General features: G+C 44.2%; 1 protein-coding gene across 2 annotated transcripts; it reads left to right on the top strand.

The window, feature by feature from the left end:
* Window positions 1–373: 373 nt before the first annotated feature.
* fbxl20 (F-box and leucine-rich repeat protein 20) lies at window positions 374–11,944 on the top strand. Of its 2 annotated transcripts, XM_071512413.1 has the most exons (15): window positions 374–628; window positions 4,462–4,523; window positions 5,522–5,576; window positions 5,718–5,792; window positions 5,961–6,055; window positions 6,172–6,240; window positions 6,342–6,437; window positions 6,662–6,788; window positions 8,094–8,168; window positions 8,946–9,076; window positions 9,748–9,808; window positions 10,126–10,170; window positions 10,282–10,338; window positions 10,495–10,707; window positions 11,680–11,944. In XM_071512413.1, exons 1-15 carry the CDS (start codon window positions 587–589, stop codon window positions 11,785–11,787), a joined length of 1,311 nt encoding a protein of 436 aa, XP_071368514.1. In that variant the 5' UTR covers window positions 374–586; the 3' UTR covers window positions 11,788–11,944. The 2 variants fall into 2 exon arrangements, with proteins under 2 accessions (XP_071368514.1, XP_071368515.1); XM_071512414.1 differs by lacking the exon at window positions 6,342–6,437.
* Window positions 11,945–19,711: the final 7,767 nt, after the last annotated feature.

Here is a 19,711-nt window from a genome sequence, read left to right as displayed (position 1 = left end):
AATCTGTGCATAAACTCCTTTAATTTTGATCTTACTGCTGCCTTAATGCCCAGGTAGCCCAGGCTATTTATTATATTTTTGACAGCCCTCTTGATGTATTACGTTTGCTGTTAAATTTGTACAAGGCCTGCAGTATGTGCTTTTGTTATAAGACCAACTAAAAAGTAGCTTATGTAAACAACAGGCAGTTATAGAGTCGTTTATGCTTGGACAATAGACACAGAAAAATTTGGTTAGGCTATATTATTTTTAAAGTGATGTAGGCGTATCAACTTCATTTTAGGCTACCAGATCCTATCGGGCTATTGTGTGGATGGGAGGCTACAGGGGGAGGAGGAGGAGGAGGCGAGGGCGAAGTGAGCAGATAAGAGAGCTGGCTTGTCGGCTGGTGTATATTTTATCCCAAAAAAAACAGAGAGCTCTTGCGTTTGTGTTACAGGCCGAAAAACAACGGGATTGCACCTTTGGAGCTACCGAGAGGACGGTAGCATGATAGTTGTGGAGGGGAATCGGCAAGAAGAGGGCCCGTGTCTACATTTTACTGCGCCTACAGCGGATTCATTGAGTCGGTAAACCACCGTCCGACATGGGGAAGGAGGTAAATGGTGTTTCACGGAGCCGGTTTGAGGTGAGTTGACTATGTATAATAACTGACAGTGACTGACATACATTCAACGGACCTTTTATTAACGTTAGGATGCGGGCCTACTTGATGTCCGTCGCTGTATTTAGTGTAAAACGGCTATTGGTGCAGCTTCCGCAGTCAGTGTTTTGGATTAGGTCAAACGCTGTTGTTTTGTCCCAACAACAATATACAGCATGTTATTTCGTTGAGGACACGAGTCGGTGTTTTCCGTTGAGTCTGCCGTGCCGTTCGGTATTGAAACATTTGGGGTTTTTTTTTTTTTTTAAAGGTCCTCAAATGTTGTCCTCGATTCTCCCTGCGCCGTCAAAACAAAGACAATGAGGCTGTACAGCACGCCGAAGACAGCTCCCATACACACTCAAACATCAGGCATGAACACGTATTTCCTGGCTACACTTTAGTACGACGCGATAGGTGTCTTATAAGTGGGTCTATATCCTCGGGAATGGGGTTTTGTGACATTTTCTGGGGCTGTCTGGTGAGCGGAGTGTTGTGCATGTCCATGGCCGCTGCGGTTGCGGGGGCCTCGGGCTGCGACTGCTACATGGACCCGGTGCTGGATCAGCCATGGCTCCACCGGACTAGCATAGCCTCCAACACGCATTATAAACCTGAACTGAGCGGAGAACCTGTGCACATACATTGCCGCTGTTCACTAGCAGATAATAAACTTTGTGTCGCAGCCAGGCAGCGTTGTGAAATATTATGGTGAAAACTTGAAAGCAGACGTTATGTATCCGCCCCGTGACATTGGCCTTACAGCGCGAGCACTCGGTGTTGTTTAATCCCCAGCTAGCGTGGGATTTGTGTGTGGTTTTATTTATTTTTAACGGTGCAACAGCTGACGACTCAGAAGATTCAGGCCGTTACCTTCTGGCCCGACAGCTGCGGTTGGAGCTGCGTCAAGCTAGCGGGAGGTAGACAGGTGACGACCGGAAGTAAGGCGATTTTGCCTTCAAAATAAAAGCGTAAAGTTTGCCACTTGGTTACTGGAGCTCCTCTTCTGTGGTCTGTACTGTAGGGACAGCTGTGCCACAGCTATGGGTTTAAACGGACTTTATCAAGACAGCAGTCATCCTTCCAAGTTGTTTGATAGGCTAGATGTTATGTGGTCGAGTCTGTCTTTGTGTAGGTTTTGACATGTATTTCTAAATAACTATGAAAATGTGTTGTGAAGAGGACATTTTGAAAAATAAACCCAAAAGTTTTTTTTATTGTATAGGCTATATCTGTATATATTCATTTTGGAACGTTCTATTACTCACAATCACAAGTATTGCAATTAGGGTTTGACTAATATATTGATTTGAGACATCTCGGTCGATATTTGCCTTAAAAATTGGATATCAGGCAGTCAGTGTCATTCACCGTCAACATGATAAATGTGATGCAGTTTGTTTAATTAAATTTTTATTGTATGATTAATCAATGATACACTAGTTGTCCATGGGAAGCCTTAACATGAATTGATTTCTATATGGCATTTTGACTGGATTCCACACAAATGTGAATTAGTATGAATATAGACATTATTATTATCCTGGATTTCAGTGGAGAGTTTTAGTGTCCCATGTTCTGTGCTGTTTCAGAGACTTTTACACCATGCAGAAAATTCTGGGGGAAACCCTGAATACTGTTATGGGATGTTTGGGATTGATTGATTGATTTATGGGCATGGAACTGATCAAATGTAAAGATATAGAATATTTGCACAAAACATCAGCACTTAGGGGCTCCAGTGCAAAAACATAAGTGTTGGTTATCAGCCATCAAAAACCCATGCTGGTCAAACACCGTTTTATTTTGAAAGTCGTGACCGGGAGCTGTGTTTGTTTATTCTGGCTAGCTTGACACTGCTCTGCGGTAGATAGCCTACGTGATCTGTAGTTCATTAGCACCACAACAATAGACTACAACAGTCTGGAAAGTGGGCACGCGTTAATGTCCCATAATTATGTTTGTCAGTTAATGGAATTTGTCAATAATAACTGTAGTTGTGATTGACGTCACCACTCCGCTGTGCATAATCGGGTGTATTGATGTTAGCAGGATGACTGTAGCCATTTAAGCTGCGGGCAACAACACAATCTAAATTTATTGCTGACAGATTCCCTTGGGCATCTCATAGATTTATGGTCCTTAACTATAACCAGGGATAAACTCACCCAAACGCACTTTACCCACCGCTCTGACATAAATTAGCCTACATAAATTCATAGTATATACAGTAAATGGTATCAAACTGATGTAAATTTAATCTGGGAATGTGGTCTTTTAAGGCAACATAAATAAAAGCTTTTCTGAAAAATTGAATTGATTTTTGTGATGTTTAACAATAATCACCAGCTGGAGGTCACAGTTCACCCATCTCTTTATTTCCCACTGCATCACTGACCAGCGGAGAAAACATAATGCTCACATTCATGCAGCATCAGGTTCATTTTATGTTAGATTACAAAAGGGGACAGTGTTTGCCCGTTGACCATGCGCATCTGGTTCTTTTGGAAATGGCCCTGGATTATTTGGCCGGTTGAGTAGTGCTCTGAAAGGCGAGCTGTCACAGTAAATTTGCCCCAAATCCAAATGCGAAATGTCTGTCCCCTCCTACTCCCTCAAAATGTTACACGTCTGTGCTGGCAGGCATCCCCTGCATAGACAGCTGTGTGTGTGTTTGTGTGTGTGTGTGTGTGTGTGTGTGTGTGTGTGGTGTTTGTATGTGTATGAGAGAGACATAGAAGAGGCTTTGACCTAGAGCTCGCTGTATTTTTAAAAGTCCAGTCGTTAATTTCAACAGGCAGACTTGTTAGTTTGTGTTGCAGAACTGATGGATCGGCTTGGTAAAGTGTACAAGCTATTGTGAATACATTTTTAAGATATACCTCCCTTGATCAAATGACATTTAATCTACAGCCATTGGACTTATGAATCATTCCTTTCCCTTAAAGTCAGTAAAGAAACAGGATTCATATTGTATCTGTAAGGAAGTGCAAATAAGGAATAGCTAATTTCATGTAGAACTTGTCACAGATGTTTGCCTCTTGTGAATAGCATGTTCCTTCCTCTTTTTAATGACACAGCAAAACCCCCAGACATTAGATTTATCTTTCCGAGTCCATAGAGTAAAACGGATTGGGCCAGATGTTGCTTCATTTGCTCACAGATTAGCATATAGACCGTCGTCGTCTCACCCTATTGGACTTTACAATCTAGCTGAGTAAGATTCCTCACAAACTGTGGGAAGCCTGCAGTCCTGAGTGGGTGTGCGTCTAAGTAGCTGGGTCTTTATAAATGCTAATTCACTGTCTCTTGATGTGCTGAGGCATTTCTGTGGAATATAGGCTAGTATTTGTGTTCACAGACCGTGCAATTATATATTTGGAAATCCATTAGCTGTTGCATAAGCAGCCGCTATTCTTCTTCCGAGAGCCACAAGAGATACAATTGTCATTAACTCCAATATACATCCTCAGTACATGCTGATGTGGACACTGGGTGAATTTAATAGAGTAAAAACAAAATAAAGCTGAATAAGGAAAGAATATGCATGCAGACAGAGGCCATCGCAGCTCTGGAGGAGGTACAAGGTCCTATTATTTTTGTTTAGAAGACACAAAACCCTTTCTCCTCCTCTGCTTCATCCTCCGTCCCCCTCTGTGTTTTCCCGAGCCTTGACATTGAACGTCTCTCAACTGATGAGATTATGATGGTTAACCTTGGTTATATGCTGGGGCCGTCCTTGAGTGATGTGGTGGATGGAGGAGGCCCCACCACGCAGCCTGCGGGGGGCTAACGTTATCCTCTGCCCCCTTTTTCAGATGTTCTCAAACAGCGACGAGGCCGTCATCAACAAGAAGCTACCTAAGGAGCTGTTGCTACGGTGAGTGATGTTTCCAAACACTTCAGTCAGATTCTCCGCAGGGTTTTTTTGAGAGTTAAAATGGCATGTTGCGCACTCAACTGCTCCCCACCCAGCCTCTGCTCCTGATTAGCACGTCCAAACACACACACGAAAGGCACGAATGACCTTGCAGCCCACCAGCCCAACCCGCACCCACACACACCCCCAACCCCTCAAACACACTCCACCCACACCGTGCAGCTCATGATCATATACACTCACTTGACGTTATTGACATTTAGAGGTAAACAAAACATCGAGCAATGGATACAGACAAAGCCATTCACTTCTCCTTAGCAAATTCGTCAACTAATCCAACCAGGCAACGGACCACCATGCTGCAAATTTACCCTCCTCTGCCCTCCCCCATGCAAAAACTGTAATTAAAAACAGATGCTGGAGGCTATAAAACATTCAAATCGATTTAAGACAAAAAAAAAAAAAAAAAAGTAAAGAGCCCCTGAGCAAACAGAAAATGGAGGCCATAACTCAAGCCGGGGCCTTGCCAGCCGAGCTGCCTGGTCTGCGGCTGCTGACTCTGCGTTGCCCAGCCAGGTGCAGCGGCCTGATTTGTGGGGCAGGCGGTCTGTGCCGGGACTCGCTGCATCCCCGCTTTAGCCCTAACACAGTTTTTTTTTTTTTGCTGCATTGTGGGCTCCTTCGAAGTCTCCAGCTCTGTTCTTTAAAAGGAGATGGCGCGTCTCGTCGTCAGGACCCCGCTTAGAGTAAACAGGCCTCTCCTGCGAACAGGGTAAACACATCTATCCTGCCTGACAGTCAAAGACAATATTAGCAGATTCACTCACAGCACTGTGTTGTGAGTGTGTGTGTGTGTGTGTGTGTGTGTGTGTGTGTGTGTAGAGGCTCTAGTTCGGCAGAGGCAGGGTTGAGTTGAGGGCAGAGAGTCTGGTGTTAGAGAGGAGGCTTCTGGCAGCGGGGCGAGCAGGGTCTCTAAACCGTCCCTGTCTGTCTTCCAGAATCTTCTCCTTTCTGGATGTGGTGACACTCTGTCGCTGTGCCCAGGTCTCACGGGTGAGTCTGTGTTCACAAGATGTGTGTGTGTGTGTGTGTGTTTGTCTGTGCTTCAGTGTGTTTTGTGTGTGTGTGTGTGTGTATGTGGAAAGTCTGAGGGAAACATTGATCTTAAACCTGTTTCTCCCTCCCTACTCTCAGTCCTGGAACGTTCTGGCCTTGGATGGCAGCAACTGGCAACGGATCGACCTCTTCGACTTCCAGAGAGACATTGAGGTGAGTCAGTCGGATCCGACCCTTCATCTACTTTACTCTGAACCAGTAACTTCAGTCTTTCCTCCTGTATTTTCTCCTTCACACCTTTTAACCTCAACCTTCAACTGTAATTTATCCCTAGTTGTTAGATGGAAATACAGCAGGCTGAGTGTCCGGTGTTTGTTGCAGGGCCGGGTGGTGGAGAACATCTCAAAGCGATGTGGGGGTTTCCTTAGGAAGCTGAGCCTGCGCGGGTGCCTGGGTGTGGGAGACAGCGCCCTGAGGTGAGTTTGTGGCGGGGTTTGCTCAAGGACAGTTCCTGTAGAGGAAGAAGAGGGATGAGCCTACCTGCAAGCAAACGTGTGAGTGCTTATGTGTTTGTTTTTGTTCTTTTCTGTAGGACTTTCTCCCAGAACTGCAGGAACATTGAGCTGCTCAGTCTGAACGGCTGCACCAAGATCACTGACAGGTTTGTGCATTTTGTTTCATGTAACAGAGTTGATGCCCAATGCATCGTAAGGCCGTTTCTCCATCAAAGCACTCTCTTGTTGTCTCTTGTCTCTTTTGCAGCACATGTAATAGCCTCAGCAAGTTCTGTCCGAAGCTGAAGCACCTGGACCTCGCCTCCTGTACCTCAATCACCAACCTGTCACTCAAAGCTCTCAGGTGTGCAGGGTCAAGTAGTGATGAGTACCTATACTCTCTTTCTTTTTGCCCTCTTCTTCTTTCCCTTGCTTTCTCCCACAAGAGGAAGCACCTCTGACTTGTAGCAGATGGTTGCCTCTGTGCTGAGCACATGCATGGTGGGCAGGTTAAGGGAATAATTTGACAGGTGTGACAGGTGAATGTTACAGCTCAACTTGTTCCTCTCCTCTTCCCCCCCCCCTTAGTGAGGGCTGTCCCCTGCTGGAGCAGCTCAACATCTCCTGGTGTGATCAGGTCACCAAGGACGGCATCCAGGCCCTGGTGCGATCCTGCCCCGGACTCAAAGGCCTTTTCCTCAAGGGCTGCACACAGGTATGGGGACTGGCTGAGGGGCTGAGGGTGTAGATGGATGGAGCTCAATGGTTTGCTGATAATTTAATTCAGTTCGAAAAAGGGGGATTTGGTTTGTAGACAGGGTTTACTCTAGGGCTGGGCAATATATCAATATTATATCGATATCGTGATATGAGACTAGATATCGTCTTAGATTTTGGATATCGTAATATCATGATATGGCATAAGTGTTGTCTTTTCCTGGTTTTAAAGGCTGCATTACAGTAAAGTGATATAATTTTCTGAATTTACCAGACTGTTCTAAAACAGGGAAGAAAACCCTGTCTTTGCATTTTATTTTGATCACAGTCTTGTTTTAATAAAAGTGCTTGTGACATCTCACATGTGGCTTTGACTTACAACTGAACATTTAGCCCACTTTGTAGAAAATACCGAGATATATATCGTGTATCGCCATTCAGCCTAAAAATACCAAGATATGATTTTTGGTCCGTATCGCCCAGCCCTAGTTTACTCTAGAAATGCATAATGAAAACACAATGAACACAATCATACAACCCAATTAAAGTGGTAATCTCCAAAATACTTTTTTGTTTTGTTTTACTTTGTTTTTGGCAACATATTTGGTGTGTGTGTGTGTGTGTGTGTGTGTGGATGCGCATATGCCTGCGTGGATGTCAATAGGTTGTTGGTCCATTTGTAGTGGAGATGATAGGTTTTTTACTGTTTCTGTTCACCTGCCCAGGGACTACAGATGGAAATTAGCTAGCAGCTAAATCTGGTACAAAGCATCTTCTCTCTTTGTTTGAGATTAATGTATTTTGTACATGGTCCCTGATATAAATAAACTCAGTAAACTAAAACTAAACTAAGCGATCATTGTTGTGGTGTTTTTGCACTGCACTTCCCAGCGTGTCCTTTATGGTGACGTCTTTTTCTTTGGATTTTCTGTTGATGAAGTTTGACTTTCTGTAGGTGGCGCTCTTTTCTTTGTCTGTTCAGCCATGGTGGACACAGAGTGTTTAGAACAGCAAATGTAAAAAATTTAATGAAGTGGGTATAGGTTAAATCACCACTGTGTTATATCAATTGGCGATAGAGTATCAAAACAGACATTTATTTACATGAAAGTGTCACAGATTATTACTTTAACACACGTATCAAATCACATTACATACCTTGTCCTTGACCTTGTAAATGGCACATAGCCAGTGAGATGGAGTGAGGGAAGTGGGTTAGATCATAGGGCTGCTGGTTTAATTTGATTGCAGATGACACTCTGTAAATGTCTACCTCCGTTTCCTCTGTCCATCTCTCCTGCAGCTAGAAGACGAGGCTCTGAAGCATATCGGGGCTCACTGTCCAGAGCTGGTCACACTCAACTTGCAGACATGCTCAGTAAGTACATTCAACATGACTGGAAGATGATCGTTTGGCTGCCGCACGCCGAATTTAGACCTCACAGTCACAACAACAACTTAATTCTCTTGCTTTGGTTTCATATCAGCAATGCTCCTGTTTGGCAGTTATAATCATACTTGACATTTCATCTTCGTGAAATGGAATGCCTCCCTGTAAACACGGTTATGAAACTCCTGAGCAAGTGCGCATCCTGCTCTTCAACAGCAAGCCGAGGATGTAGCCATGTAGCCCACTTAGCTAATAGTGTGTGAAACCTGCTCAGACAATGCAATTATTTCTCTCTGGCCTCTTCTGCGGCTGCATCTGTTTCCAAAACTCCCCTCCTTCATCACCGCCCAAACGCTGTCTCCTCCTCCCCTCCTCTCCCTCTCATCTCGCACCTCGGGAACTGATCCTCTCATCTTGTGCCAGTTGTTACACCTCTTTGTTACTCTGCTTTTTTTTCTCTTTTTCTGCTTTTTCTCTCTCTCTCAGCCATTCTTTCCTTGTCTGATCTTGAGTGATCTTTAAAACGACGGTGAATAGGGAAAAGAAAGAAATGAACAGTACACTAATCAGAGATATTGCTGTCATCATCAAGGTGGCACATGAATATAGGTCATGAGTTAATTGTCGTCGATGCATAGCAACCAGTGAACACAGGAAATATGCATATAACCAATAATCCTTAATGTCAGATTGTTGGGTATGTGTTTCACTGTGGATGTGGATTTGAGCGACCCCTCTGTCCCCTCTCTCTCTCTCTCTGAGCAGCAGATTACAGATGAGGGTCTCATCACCATTTGTCGGGGTTGTCACCGCCTGCAGTCCCTGTGTGTGTCGGGCTGTGCCAACATAACAGACGCCATCCTTCACGCCCTGGGACAGAACTGCCCCCGCCTCAGGTAAACCTCCACACCTCACATGCTGACACTTTTTCACATTTTCAGCTGTGGGTTACTTCCTAGAGATCAAGCCTGCTACTACGCTGCAACAAGATGCCCATCTTAACAAGTCATTTGGTCTAGTATGGAGTCTTAAAATCTATTTTTTCTTAAAACAAATGGGATGGAAAATCTACAAATGGTGTGAGATAATTTCAATGCGAGTTGATGTCCAATGCAAATCAACTTGTTTCAAGAATTTTCTGAAATTGATTGACCGTACTTTGATGCTAGCGAAGTGATATTATAACTTCTTGAAACAGGTGAAACTACACTGGAAACAAGTGGTATTCTCTCACCCGACTGGCAAGATTTTTCACTTGTTTTAAGGAAAGCAAGATTTTAAGACTTTCAGACTGACTTGCTAAGATGGATAATTTTTGCAGTGTATGCTAAATATGACCAAAAGAGAATGACTTATTAAAATCTGCTGCTAAGGTTGAGATAATGATGGAAATTATGGGGAGGAATGGATAAAAGGGCCTTGTGGCAATATCGTTATCTCAAGCCATACTTCATCCAGTTACTTTAAAGTCCCATCCACCCTCTGCGTGCAAGAGCGCAGAGAGTGAAAGACTGTAAGTGATGCTGTCATTGAGCAACTCTCTGCTTCTCTCTCTCTCTCCTTTCAGAATATTAGAAGTGGCTCGCTGCTCTCAGCTCACAGACGTGGGCTTCACTACATTAGCAAGGGTGAGTGTGGCAGCTCCCACTTGCTTGCATGCAATAGTGTAACAAGTGCATACACACACAAACTATTGACTCTTTGAACACAGATTTAGATATCTGAACAAGTTGAGGTGGCATTCATTTATATTCCCAGACACATACATGGTCTGAAAAACTGACTCAAAACTACTTGCAAGATGAGATAACAGATTTTTTTCCCCCCAAATATTCAAAATGTACTCAATTACCACCATAATAACATTTCTCTCTCAGACACATGCAAACGCACACACACACACACACACAATCATATAACAATGCCTTTCCTCCTCTCCTTGCAGAATTGTCATGAGCTTGAGAAGATGGACTTAGAAGAATGTGTGCAGGTAAATCTTCAGTCAGAGCTTCACATAACAGTCAGTCCTGCTGTTGCCTGTTGTCTTGAGCCTGCAGTTATGTGTATTTATATATATTTCTTTCTTTTACTGTTGCATCAGATCACAGATGGCACGCTTATCCAGCTGTCCATCCACTGCCCTCGTTTGCAAGTCCTGGTGAGTGTGTGCCTGCCACTTGTGTTTTGACCATACTGGGCTCCCGTAGCCTCATTTGACCCTCACTGCATCGTATCTACAGTAACGAAGCATGACTTGTTCTGGTGGGCAGCTGAGTAATGGAGCTCGTGTCTCGGCGCTGCTTTGTCCCGTCAGAGCCTGTCTCACTGCGAGCTGATCACCGACGATGGCATCAGACACCTTGGCAGCGGCCCCTGCGCTCACGACCGTCTGGAGGTGATCGAGCTGGACAACTGCCCCCTGATCACAGACGCCTCGCTGGAGCACCTGAAGAGCTGCCACAGCCTGGACCGCATCGAGCTCTACGACTGCCAGCAGATCACCCGCGCCGGCATCAAGAGACTAAGGGTGAGTTGTGTGGGCTGGCGGCAGTGAGTAAGCACTGATTCATATGCAGTATGTACTGTAAACACCCGGTTTGTTGCCTTAGCATATGCTATTTTGGTGCATGATTGTATACAAAGTGTCAGGATCATGAGTGCATAGATTTTCAGTGTGTGTGGCCCCAGAGGGAATCAAACTCCTAATGTGCCAGGCTCAACCCATGGAGCCACACAGGGAATTGAACCCCTAACCGCGCAGACTTGGCCTGCCCACTTAGTAGGCGCTTGTGGGCGTTTCAGTGGGTCTCTTCTGGGGTCAAGATTTCAAGCAATTTCTCAGTTTGTTAAGCATAATTTGTTTAGGTAGTTTATTTTATAATGTCCTAAATGTCCCAAATATAATCCATAATCATATATCTGGAAAACACAATGTTGAAACTATGCTTTACTCTAGCAAGCTAGCTACCTAAGTGGCTACAGCTATTTGGCAGTGATGGGATTGGTAAGCTAGCAAGCTAACCTCACTTGTTCAGTCTACCAGAGCTAAAGTTAGCAGCTAAAATATTTGGGGCTACTTCAGATAACACATGATGCAACCATCATACAAACATATCGGCGAAATCCAAACTGTCTCCTAAACAGCATTGATGAGGCGCTCTCTCCAGAGAAACCATAAGATAAGATAAGATAAGATAAGATAAGATATCACTTTATTAATCCCCTTGGGGAAATTCGGGAACTCACCACTGTAAGATCTTTTGCCTCTCTTGTACCTCTGGTATAAAGCATCACAGACCGGCCAGGTTAGCGAACATGAGCGTGCTGTGTGCAGTTTACTAACATCACGTAACAGGATTTCTGGGCATCGAAGTTACCAATTACCGCTGCGATTTGGAGCCGCCAACGTGCAGAGCTGCCTGGTGCAGCTTTTAAACATGTCGGTATGAACCATTAACACATTGCCATCTGTTTGTTTTTCTCTCTTCTCTCGCCACAGACCCATCTGCCTAACATCAAAGTGCATGCGTACTTCGCTCCCGTCACTCCGCCCCCCTCGGTCGGGGGGAGCCGTCAGAGGTTTTGCCGCTGCTGTGTCCTGCTATGATGTAAAGACAACAACTCCCCTCCCCATGCACACTCCCCGCAGCCCATCATTTGACCCCTGACCCCTGACCTGCTGCCCCCCCCCCCCCCTCTCCTCCCCAGCCCCCTGTTATAGAGTACATGCTGGTGTGTCCCCCCTTTTTTGGAGCTGCAGAGAGAGGGAGAGAGCCAAACAACACTACAGGGTCTCGGACAACTTTCCCAAAACATTCCCAAACCCCCCACTGCACAACACACACACACACACATCCATCCACAGCCTTGTACACAAGCTGACTGGACACACACATGTACACACACACACACACACACAGACAGACCACCCCTCGTAGAATGCCAGTATAGTCCTCGCTGTCCCCAAGGCCTGTATATCGATAGACAAACCAGTATTACATAGAGAGTTACATAAAAATCCAATCTGATCACCACTGGATTAGACTCTTCATTAAATGGAGTACAGGATGCAAAAGCTCTGATTCACTAGACGTTTTTATTTTGTGAGGAAAAGATCTCCACTCCAGAGACCATCCGGGGGCGTTTGTGAGCAACCAGACACTTGACTTAGTACGACAAGCCAGATTACAATGGCAGAATATTGAATAGGTTGAAACACCCCGCCCCCCCTCTCGCCCCCCTCCTCCGCCCCTCCCTCGGCGTTGAAGGTCACTTACAAGCTACCTCCAGACAGAACTGCACTTAATTTCCAGCTGCCCTTTGTAAGACCTGTGTTAGCTTTGTTCTGCAGACTGCCCTCTCCATGTAGATGTACTTTATTAGAAAAGGCCAGAATCACAGCCATGAACTGCCTGCCCTTCGCCCCGCCACACACACACACACACACACACACACACAGGCATATAAAGTGTGGATAATGGAGGCTTATTTTGTGATTTAAAAATGTAAAAGTTCACTTGTAGCCATTTGCACTTACATTAAAATTAATGAGACACTTTACCAAAAGAATCTTAACAACCATCTCAGAATATAAAAGACTGGTATTTTACTGACACCTCACACACACACACACACACACACACACACACAAATACAAATCCACACACACATGCATACACTGAGCTTGCTCCCACTATACCCTCAGCTCTCTCTCTCTCTGTTACAATCAGAAGCTTCATCGTACTGAAGGAAAAAAAAAAAAAAGGACAAAGTTTAATATTTTTCTAAAATGGACACCAATTAAGACTTACAAGTGGGGACTTGAGAAGATGCCAAATGTTGCATGTAACAACTCTAGTTTTTTAAATCTAATTGTATATATGTAAGGACTGTGCGAGTCCGAGCGCCGAAGCCAGCGAAACAGCACCGCAGAAAACGACGTGAGACTGGGGGGGGGGGGGGGGGGGTTACTGTCGACGGGTCACGCAGTGGGAACTATAGCGAACCACTGTTGAACGCACATGCACGTCTGAGTGTGCACGTGCTCGAGAAAATGTTCCGGAGCTTCGGAGAGAAAATTCAACCATTGAGCCAGTAGCAGATCTGGACTTTGACTGAAGAACTGAAGCTGGCCCGTGGAAAAAAAAAAGCTAATGTCAACAACGGAATAATATAGACACACTCTTTTTGACAGAAGAAGAAAAAAAAAAAAAAAGTTGGACATCACTACATGAGTTTGTGCTGTCAGACAAGGACAATGGAAAGAAAAAGCCAACTGAAAACAATCAAAGTATCTCTATTTTCAGTTAGTTTGGTTTCATTTAGTTGCTCTTGTTTTTTTGCATTGGTGACGGTTCTGATTACGAGGAACTGGTGAACCACGCGCAGCGGCGAGAGGAGACGCCCGGCGTCTTGAGCGGAAGGCGCTCGGCGGCGTTGCCGTCGCCCTCAGCTCCCATGAGGCCTTGCAGGAGGGGACAGAGTGGCAGCGGGTTTCGACCCTGCCACCCGTGACCTCCTCCGTCTGTCTGGGACCAGCCACGTCGGCGGAGGACAGACCGGATCAGACAGGCGGAGTCACTACAAGAGGAAGTCGACTGAATCTTGAGCTGAAGCAAGCGCACAATCCTGGCCTGCTGACAGACATGATGGAATGATTTCGTCACAACGGAGGGCTAACGGACTTCAGCCCCCGCCCTATGAAGTATTGAAGCCTTTTCTTATGGATGATCTTCTCCTGCACTCGCACCTGCTTTATTCTGTGTCTCTCCTGTCTGTTGTTCATTTTATGATTGTGTCTTTTATTGCTTTCTTTCTGTTCAACACGGTTTCCTTTAGATCTCTACTCTCCTTTTTTCTTTTTTTGCATTTCTGTTTTGGTGTGGTTTGGAGTGGGCCTGTTTTGTATTTGAAGTCATGAGTTCAGTGTCTCCCAGTTGAGTTTGAGCCGTCTTCCAGTCCTCAGTTTTGGTCTGATGGAGTTTGTGTTTTTATTAAGAGTTAAATGTTACTAAATGTCCAGAGTGTAGCCTTTGTGCAGGGGAAGGGTTTGAGCCAGTGCAATTGTAATAAATGTTAAATGTGAGTTGGATTTCTTTGATGTGAGTTGAGGAGGAGTTCGCGATGGCTTTGTGTGTACGATGTAGGTTCTACACGTTGAATGTGTTTCCATCAAGGGGTCGTCCTCGGATGGGTGTGCCGATATAGCAGAATCAGATTCCTCCCCTTGTGTGCTTTCCTTTAACTTATTATGCCTTGCTTTTCCATTTAAAACAGAACACAAATTGGTATACCCAGTGTGGAATGTTTATAACTGAAACGTCCCCATTTCCCACCCCGTCTCTGTTTAAGATGCAAGCCAACAGGCAAAACACTGAATGGTGATTCTATTCAGTTTGTGATTTGACAGCCAGTGCGGGCAGGATAATGCAAGCTGAGATGAATCCAGTGTAATCCAGTCTGATCTGTTTTGTTTGAATGGGGTTTTACGGAGGATTAGGGAACAACCAAGAGCCAAAATGGCGGAGATATGTAATGCACTCACCTCCCGGGTTAGAAACTGTGCTCCGGGGTTAGAGAGTTAACTAGAGGAGGGGGGGGGGGGGGGAAGTCATAGGATTTTAGTGTATGAGCCTGGATGTAACACCTGCTTGCCCTCTTCACGCATTGTATGTGGCACGTGCTGAGTCATCAGTGCCGCTGACAACGCGCGCTTTCAATCAAACAGTATACACACCGGCTGAGATGTAACCTGCTTTTTGGGAAATTTACACTTGGATTCAAACATACAGCTAATCACATTCAACCACCTCCTGAAGGTTTTATAGGCTTTGCAAACACAGAAGGAATAATCTGTCATCGGTCTTTTAATGACACAAAATACACTACAGAGTCTGCAGAGCAAAAACACCAGGGGTTTTTTTTTTTTTTTTTTTTTTTTTTGGTCTCACAGTGCTTAACAGTATCAAACAGTAACACTTCTGTGTCCTTTGTGTCTGACCTTCCACCGGTTTACATGGAGGATGACATTACTATGCTCTGGATCAGTTTGTTTCATGCACATTTTGGTCCCAAACACTGGAGTAAGGCTGAGGATTAGGGCAGAGGGCAAGGGGTGAATCTACAGTGTGTTCATGGTAGATTGACACCTGATGAATTACAAATACAATTTTGACAATGACTGTAGTTCATATAATTACTGTAAATCTATTCCTTTTTTCTTTTCTTTCTTTTTTTCTTTTTTTTTTTTTTTTTTTTTTTTTTACAATTAACCGATATAAATGAATATGTACGTATGAATAAATATATACCTATATTATTAAGCCTAGTCTTGTTTCTCCTCTGTGATGCAGTCTGAAGTGTACTATTGGATGTTATCTGTTTCACAGTTGATGGCTGTTTAACCTTAGTGCAGCACTAGATGGCAGCAACAGGCAACTTGTAACGATTCCTCTCCATCACATCACGTCTGATGGCTGTGCTCAGGTGGTTGTAGGACTCAGAATGTAATGTACTGTAGTCAACATGTCTAATTGATTTGCTTTCATTAAGAGAAAAATGGGCTAAGCCAGTGGTTCCCAAACTGGGGTCCATCATTCCTGAGGGAAGAATTCAGCAATTATTTCACCCCAAAATGAAAATTCAGGCATTATTATCTCCTCATTATTATCTAATTTGAAACTCCACTGACATTCGTAGGACCACAAAACCGCGCTGTAGTTCCACCTCAGCCTTCCCCCAAACTATTTGAAGTTAAAGGGCCATCTTATCATAGAGCTCAAAAAGCATGTCTATCAAAATTCTCCAAACAGCTTGTGCAGCATAATTCAAGTGATTTGTAGCCGAGTGATTGCAAAGAAGGCCCAAAAGTCAAATATTTATCTCATTATCTCCAATATTTTTATTTAGGAGATGACCATATTGGAAAAGGAGATCTTATTATACTGCCCAAAAAAGCATACAATATCCATCAAATGTCTCCAAACAGCTTGTGCATAATTCAAGTGTTTTGTAGCCAAACAATTGCAAAGTGGGCCCAAAAGTCAAATATGTATCTCAGTATCTCCAATATTTTAATATAGGAGATAATGGCAGAAATATTGAACTTTTGCACCAACACTGCCAGCTACAAAAACACTTGCATTATGCTGCATGAGCTGTTTGCAGTAGTTTGATGGACTTATGTTTTTTTTTCATTTGAGTATGGGACAAGATGGCCCTGTTAACTTGTAGTTTGTTAGAAGGAACTACAGGGTCTAAAGCAGTGTGTGTTTTGTGGTCCTACAAATGACATGGGGGTGAGAAAATAATGACAATACATATGAATACACTGATCAGAGGATTGACTTCACACTGTTCTCTTCTCATCTGCAGTGTAGACAGACAGCAAAAATCTTCTTAAAGGCAAAACCTTTATCAGATAGGGATGTGTGGTCTAAAGTGTATCTTTTTGGGGGGTCTTAGACATGGAAAAAGTTTGGGAACTCCTGGAATAATGCATGCAAAGTCAAGTCTATGTGTGTGTGTGTGTGTGTGTGTGTGTGCTTGCGTGCGTGCATCCGAGATGGAAGCACAGATGAATGACCAGGATCAATGCATCCCAGCGGAAAGAGCAGCAGGTCTGGTCCTGTGACGGCACCATGACGACCGCTGTCTCGGCTCTCCGGGCCTCACGGGAGTCTTTTTTTTTTCCCCCTCTCACCTCCTGCATCCAGCTATTATTTCCTCATTTTCCAAATCACAGAGAGGTTTGTTGCGTTTCACTCCGGTTCCAATGTTTATTTTTAGCCGGCTTGTACAGACACCTGGGGTATCGGATGGAGGATGGAAAGCGGGTGGCAGGTTGGGGAGTTTTTAAGATCCAGTGAATATTAAATGCATGTGTGTGTTTCCCTCCTTGAGCGATTCTGTCGAGTGTGTCTGTGTTTTTTCTGAGTTGGAACACAGACGGATCAGATCAGAGCTCATTGCCACTATACATATCGCCACATCAAGACATTGTTTGCGTTTATTTTTGACAGCAAAGCCACTGCTATCCACACTAGAACACTTTTGATTTGTTTTTTTGGAGAATGTTCCTTTCAGCAGTTGCTCTACAGCTATACGCCTGTGCTGTGGCACTGCTGAAGAGCTGGAGGAGTGAAGAAATAATTAATGTGATATCAGAGACTGTCTCTCTCCCTTTCTCTTCTCTTTTCTCTCTTTTCTCTCTTTTCTCTAACACACTCCGCCACCCAAAGACCTTGCGACAGCACGGAACAAACTTTGATGTAGGGCTTAGGTGAAATAATGCGGTGCAGATAGAAAAATTAATCACATTCAGCAGTATTCTCCGGGAGAGAAATATAGCCCTCCCTGTCACCCTGTGATATGTGCAGTATTAGCATAAGACACTCTCAAAACCGCCACTTATCACCCTATGTCTCCCTTTCTTTCACCTTCATCGGGTTATTACAGAAGTCACTAGCTGTGTCCACAACCTTATTGCTCCTCTCTCTCTTCAAGGTGTAATACGTGGGTTTCTAACGGGAGGAGCAATCAATAGAAATCCACACAAGGTGGCTGGTAAAACCTAGGTGGGAAATGAGCTTGCATTTGCAATCAGAGGTACCACACCTCTAGCCTTATTGCAATTGCCTCAAGGCCGGAGACACACAGTCCCTGATGAAGGTCTAGATCTGCCTGGTTAAAACCAAGAGGCAGGGCAGTCACCTTTATAAAGCAGCCTTGCCTTCGACTTCTGTATTCTGTGTTTTAAAATGACAATTAGTTTCATTAAATGGATGCTTTAGTTACACAGTTACACAGATGGATCCCTGTAAATAACTTTACAGGGCCAAACAGGGAAAAGGACAGAATAGGTGTGGAGATAAAAGATGGCTAAAAACTCTGGGGAGCAGATACTAATGCTGTTTTTGTTCCCACTCTCAGACAAGCTGAAAGTAGTCCAGCTCATCCCATATGGGTCATTTATCTGCTCAGGAAAGGATGACTACTCCGCCTCAAAACTTCATCAAATAGGCTACAAAGAGACAGAAAGTTCTGCAGGTACTTTTCCCACCCACTACTTCTCGTTCCCTAGTGGAAATCACTAACATTGCTCTAATAGGGACTTATGGTGTGCCTGTGGTACTGAGTAGTGAGTTTAGAGACATTGTTTTACTTTTACTTTTTGGCTTTATGGCATATTTTATATCTGCTATAGCAGTGATTCTCAACCTTTTTCATATCAAGGACCCCTAATTTAGTCCACATTAGGGCCATGGACCCCCCACTTGATGAGAGTTTGTCTCTTGAACCCAAATCTGAGATTGTCTTTATTGTTCGATATGATTTTGTCAAGAATTCCATATGCATTGCAGGTAGAGAGATAACAGTGAAACTATGATCAAAATTGTCATTCTTCTACATTCTCTAATTGTGTTAACTTCTTGTAAATGAAATAATGCTGAAGTTTAACAACTCAGAAATTTGCTGGGGACCCTCTGGAACCCCCTCAAGGACCCCTGGTGGTCCCCAGACCCCACGTTGATAACCACTGTGCTATAGTATCATTATAATATTCCTATAGGGATTTGTAGTGTGTCTGTGGTACTTAGGCTGGCGAGTTTTTAATTATCTTATTGTACTTCATACCTTTTACATTTCCTATGGTACCTACTATAATATTCCTATAGGAACTTCTAGTTTAATATTATAGTTGCAGTTGCACATATAGGCCTATAGATGAGTTGTTATGAATTGTGCATGGGAAAACACATTGGGGTTAGACACACAAAACAAGACCTGCGGCACAATACTACAAATACCTTGGACCTTAAGGGCGACTCAACTCGCAAGTTGTGACCGTCAGAGAGCTTTTCTATATTTAGGCTTGTCACAACCCCCCACCCACGGCCACGAATCCTGATTTAGTCTAAATGAATCTGAGCAGAGTTGTAAAAATTGCCCCAATCATGCGCCTCAGACGCACGGGAAGGCGTGCCTCAGTTTGCGCTTAAATTAAAGTCTGTGCATGCAGCGGTGGAAAGCACAGTGCGTCCTGGACTTACACCTGGCCAGTACCTTCTTCAACACTACCTGTCCGTTCTTTGGATTTGATTATATTAAGCTGATATTTTCACATCGGTGCTGCTGTTGCTGGTTGAAACCTTTTTGGCATCTGGAAGACGGGATTGTGCCACACTGGAGCTTTCCGATGCGCATCAAGGACCGTAAACCTTCTCCCGAATGCCTGTCCTTGCATGACTTGAGCAAGATATAAACCTGCTGTGTATGCGTGTGTGCATGTGTGTGTGTATAAATCGGTCAATCAACCTCTATAGTTTTGTGTGTGGAGAGCAAATGGCCATCAGGCGTTCACCTCGCCGCGCGCACAAATCCCTGTGATGTGGATCTGTCACACTTTGTCAAGCTTTTATATGGCTGAAGCCGGACATTCCCTAGCGACAGGCCACACTTTGAGGAGTTAAAACTTTCTACTATTTTGTGTCTCAACCGATTTTCTACCACGATACCAATGATGACTGAGA

This window comes from Centroberyx affinis, unplaced genomic scaffold, assembly GCF_046629955.1.
Source record: "Centroberyx affinis isolate AG114_WGS23_722 - 3 ecotype Tasmania unplaced genomic scaffold, CSIRO-AGI_Caff_v1 ptg006262l_1, whole genome shotgun sequence".
NCBI classification, from domain to species: Eukaryota; Metazoa; Chordata; class Actinopteri; order Beryciformes; family Berycidae; genus Centroberyx; species Centroberyx affinis.
This window is presented reverse-complemented; position numbering and strand designations above follow the sequence as displayed.

What these genes read in the sequence shown, in the direction of transcription:
- fbxl20 (XM_071512413.1), top strand. Translation starts at nt 587, where the DNA reads ATGGGGAAGGAGGTAAATGGTGTTTCACGGAGCCGGTTTGAG. An exon ending in GTGGGAGACAGCGCCCTGAG is followed by an intron (nt 6,056 to 6,171) that starts GTGAGTTTGTGG and finishes TCTTTTCTGTAG; the next exon opens with GACTTTCTCCCAGAACTGCA. An exon ending in GCTTCACTACATTAGCAAGG is followed by an intron (nt 9,809 to 10,125) that starts GTGAGTGTGGCA and finishes CTCTCCTTGCAG; the next exon opens with AATTGTCATGAGCTTGAGAA.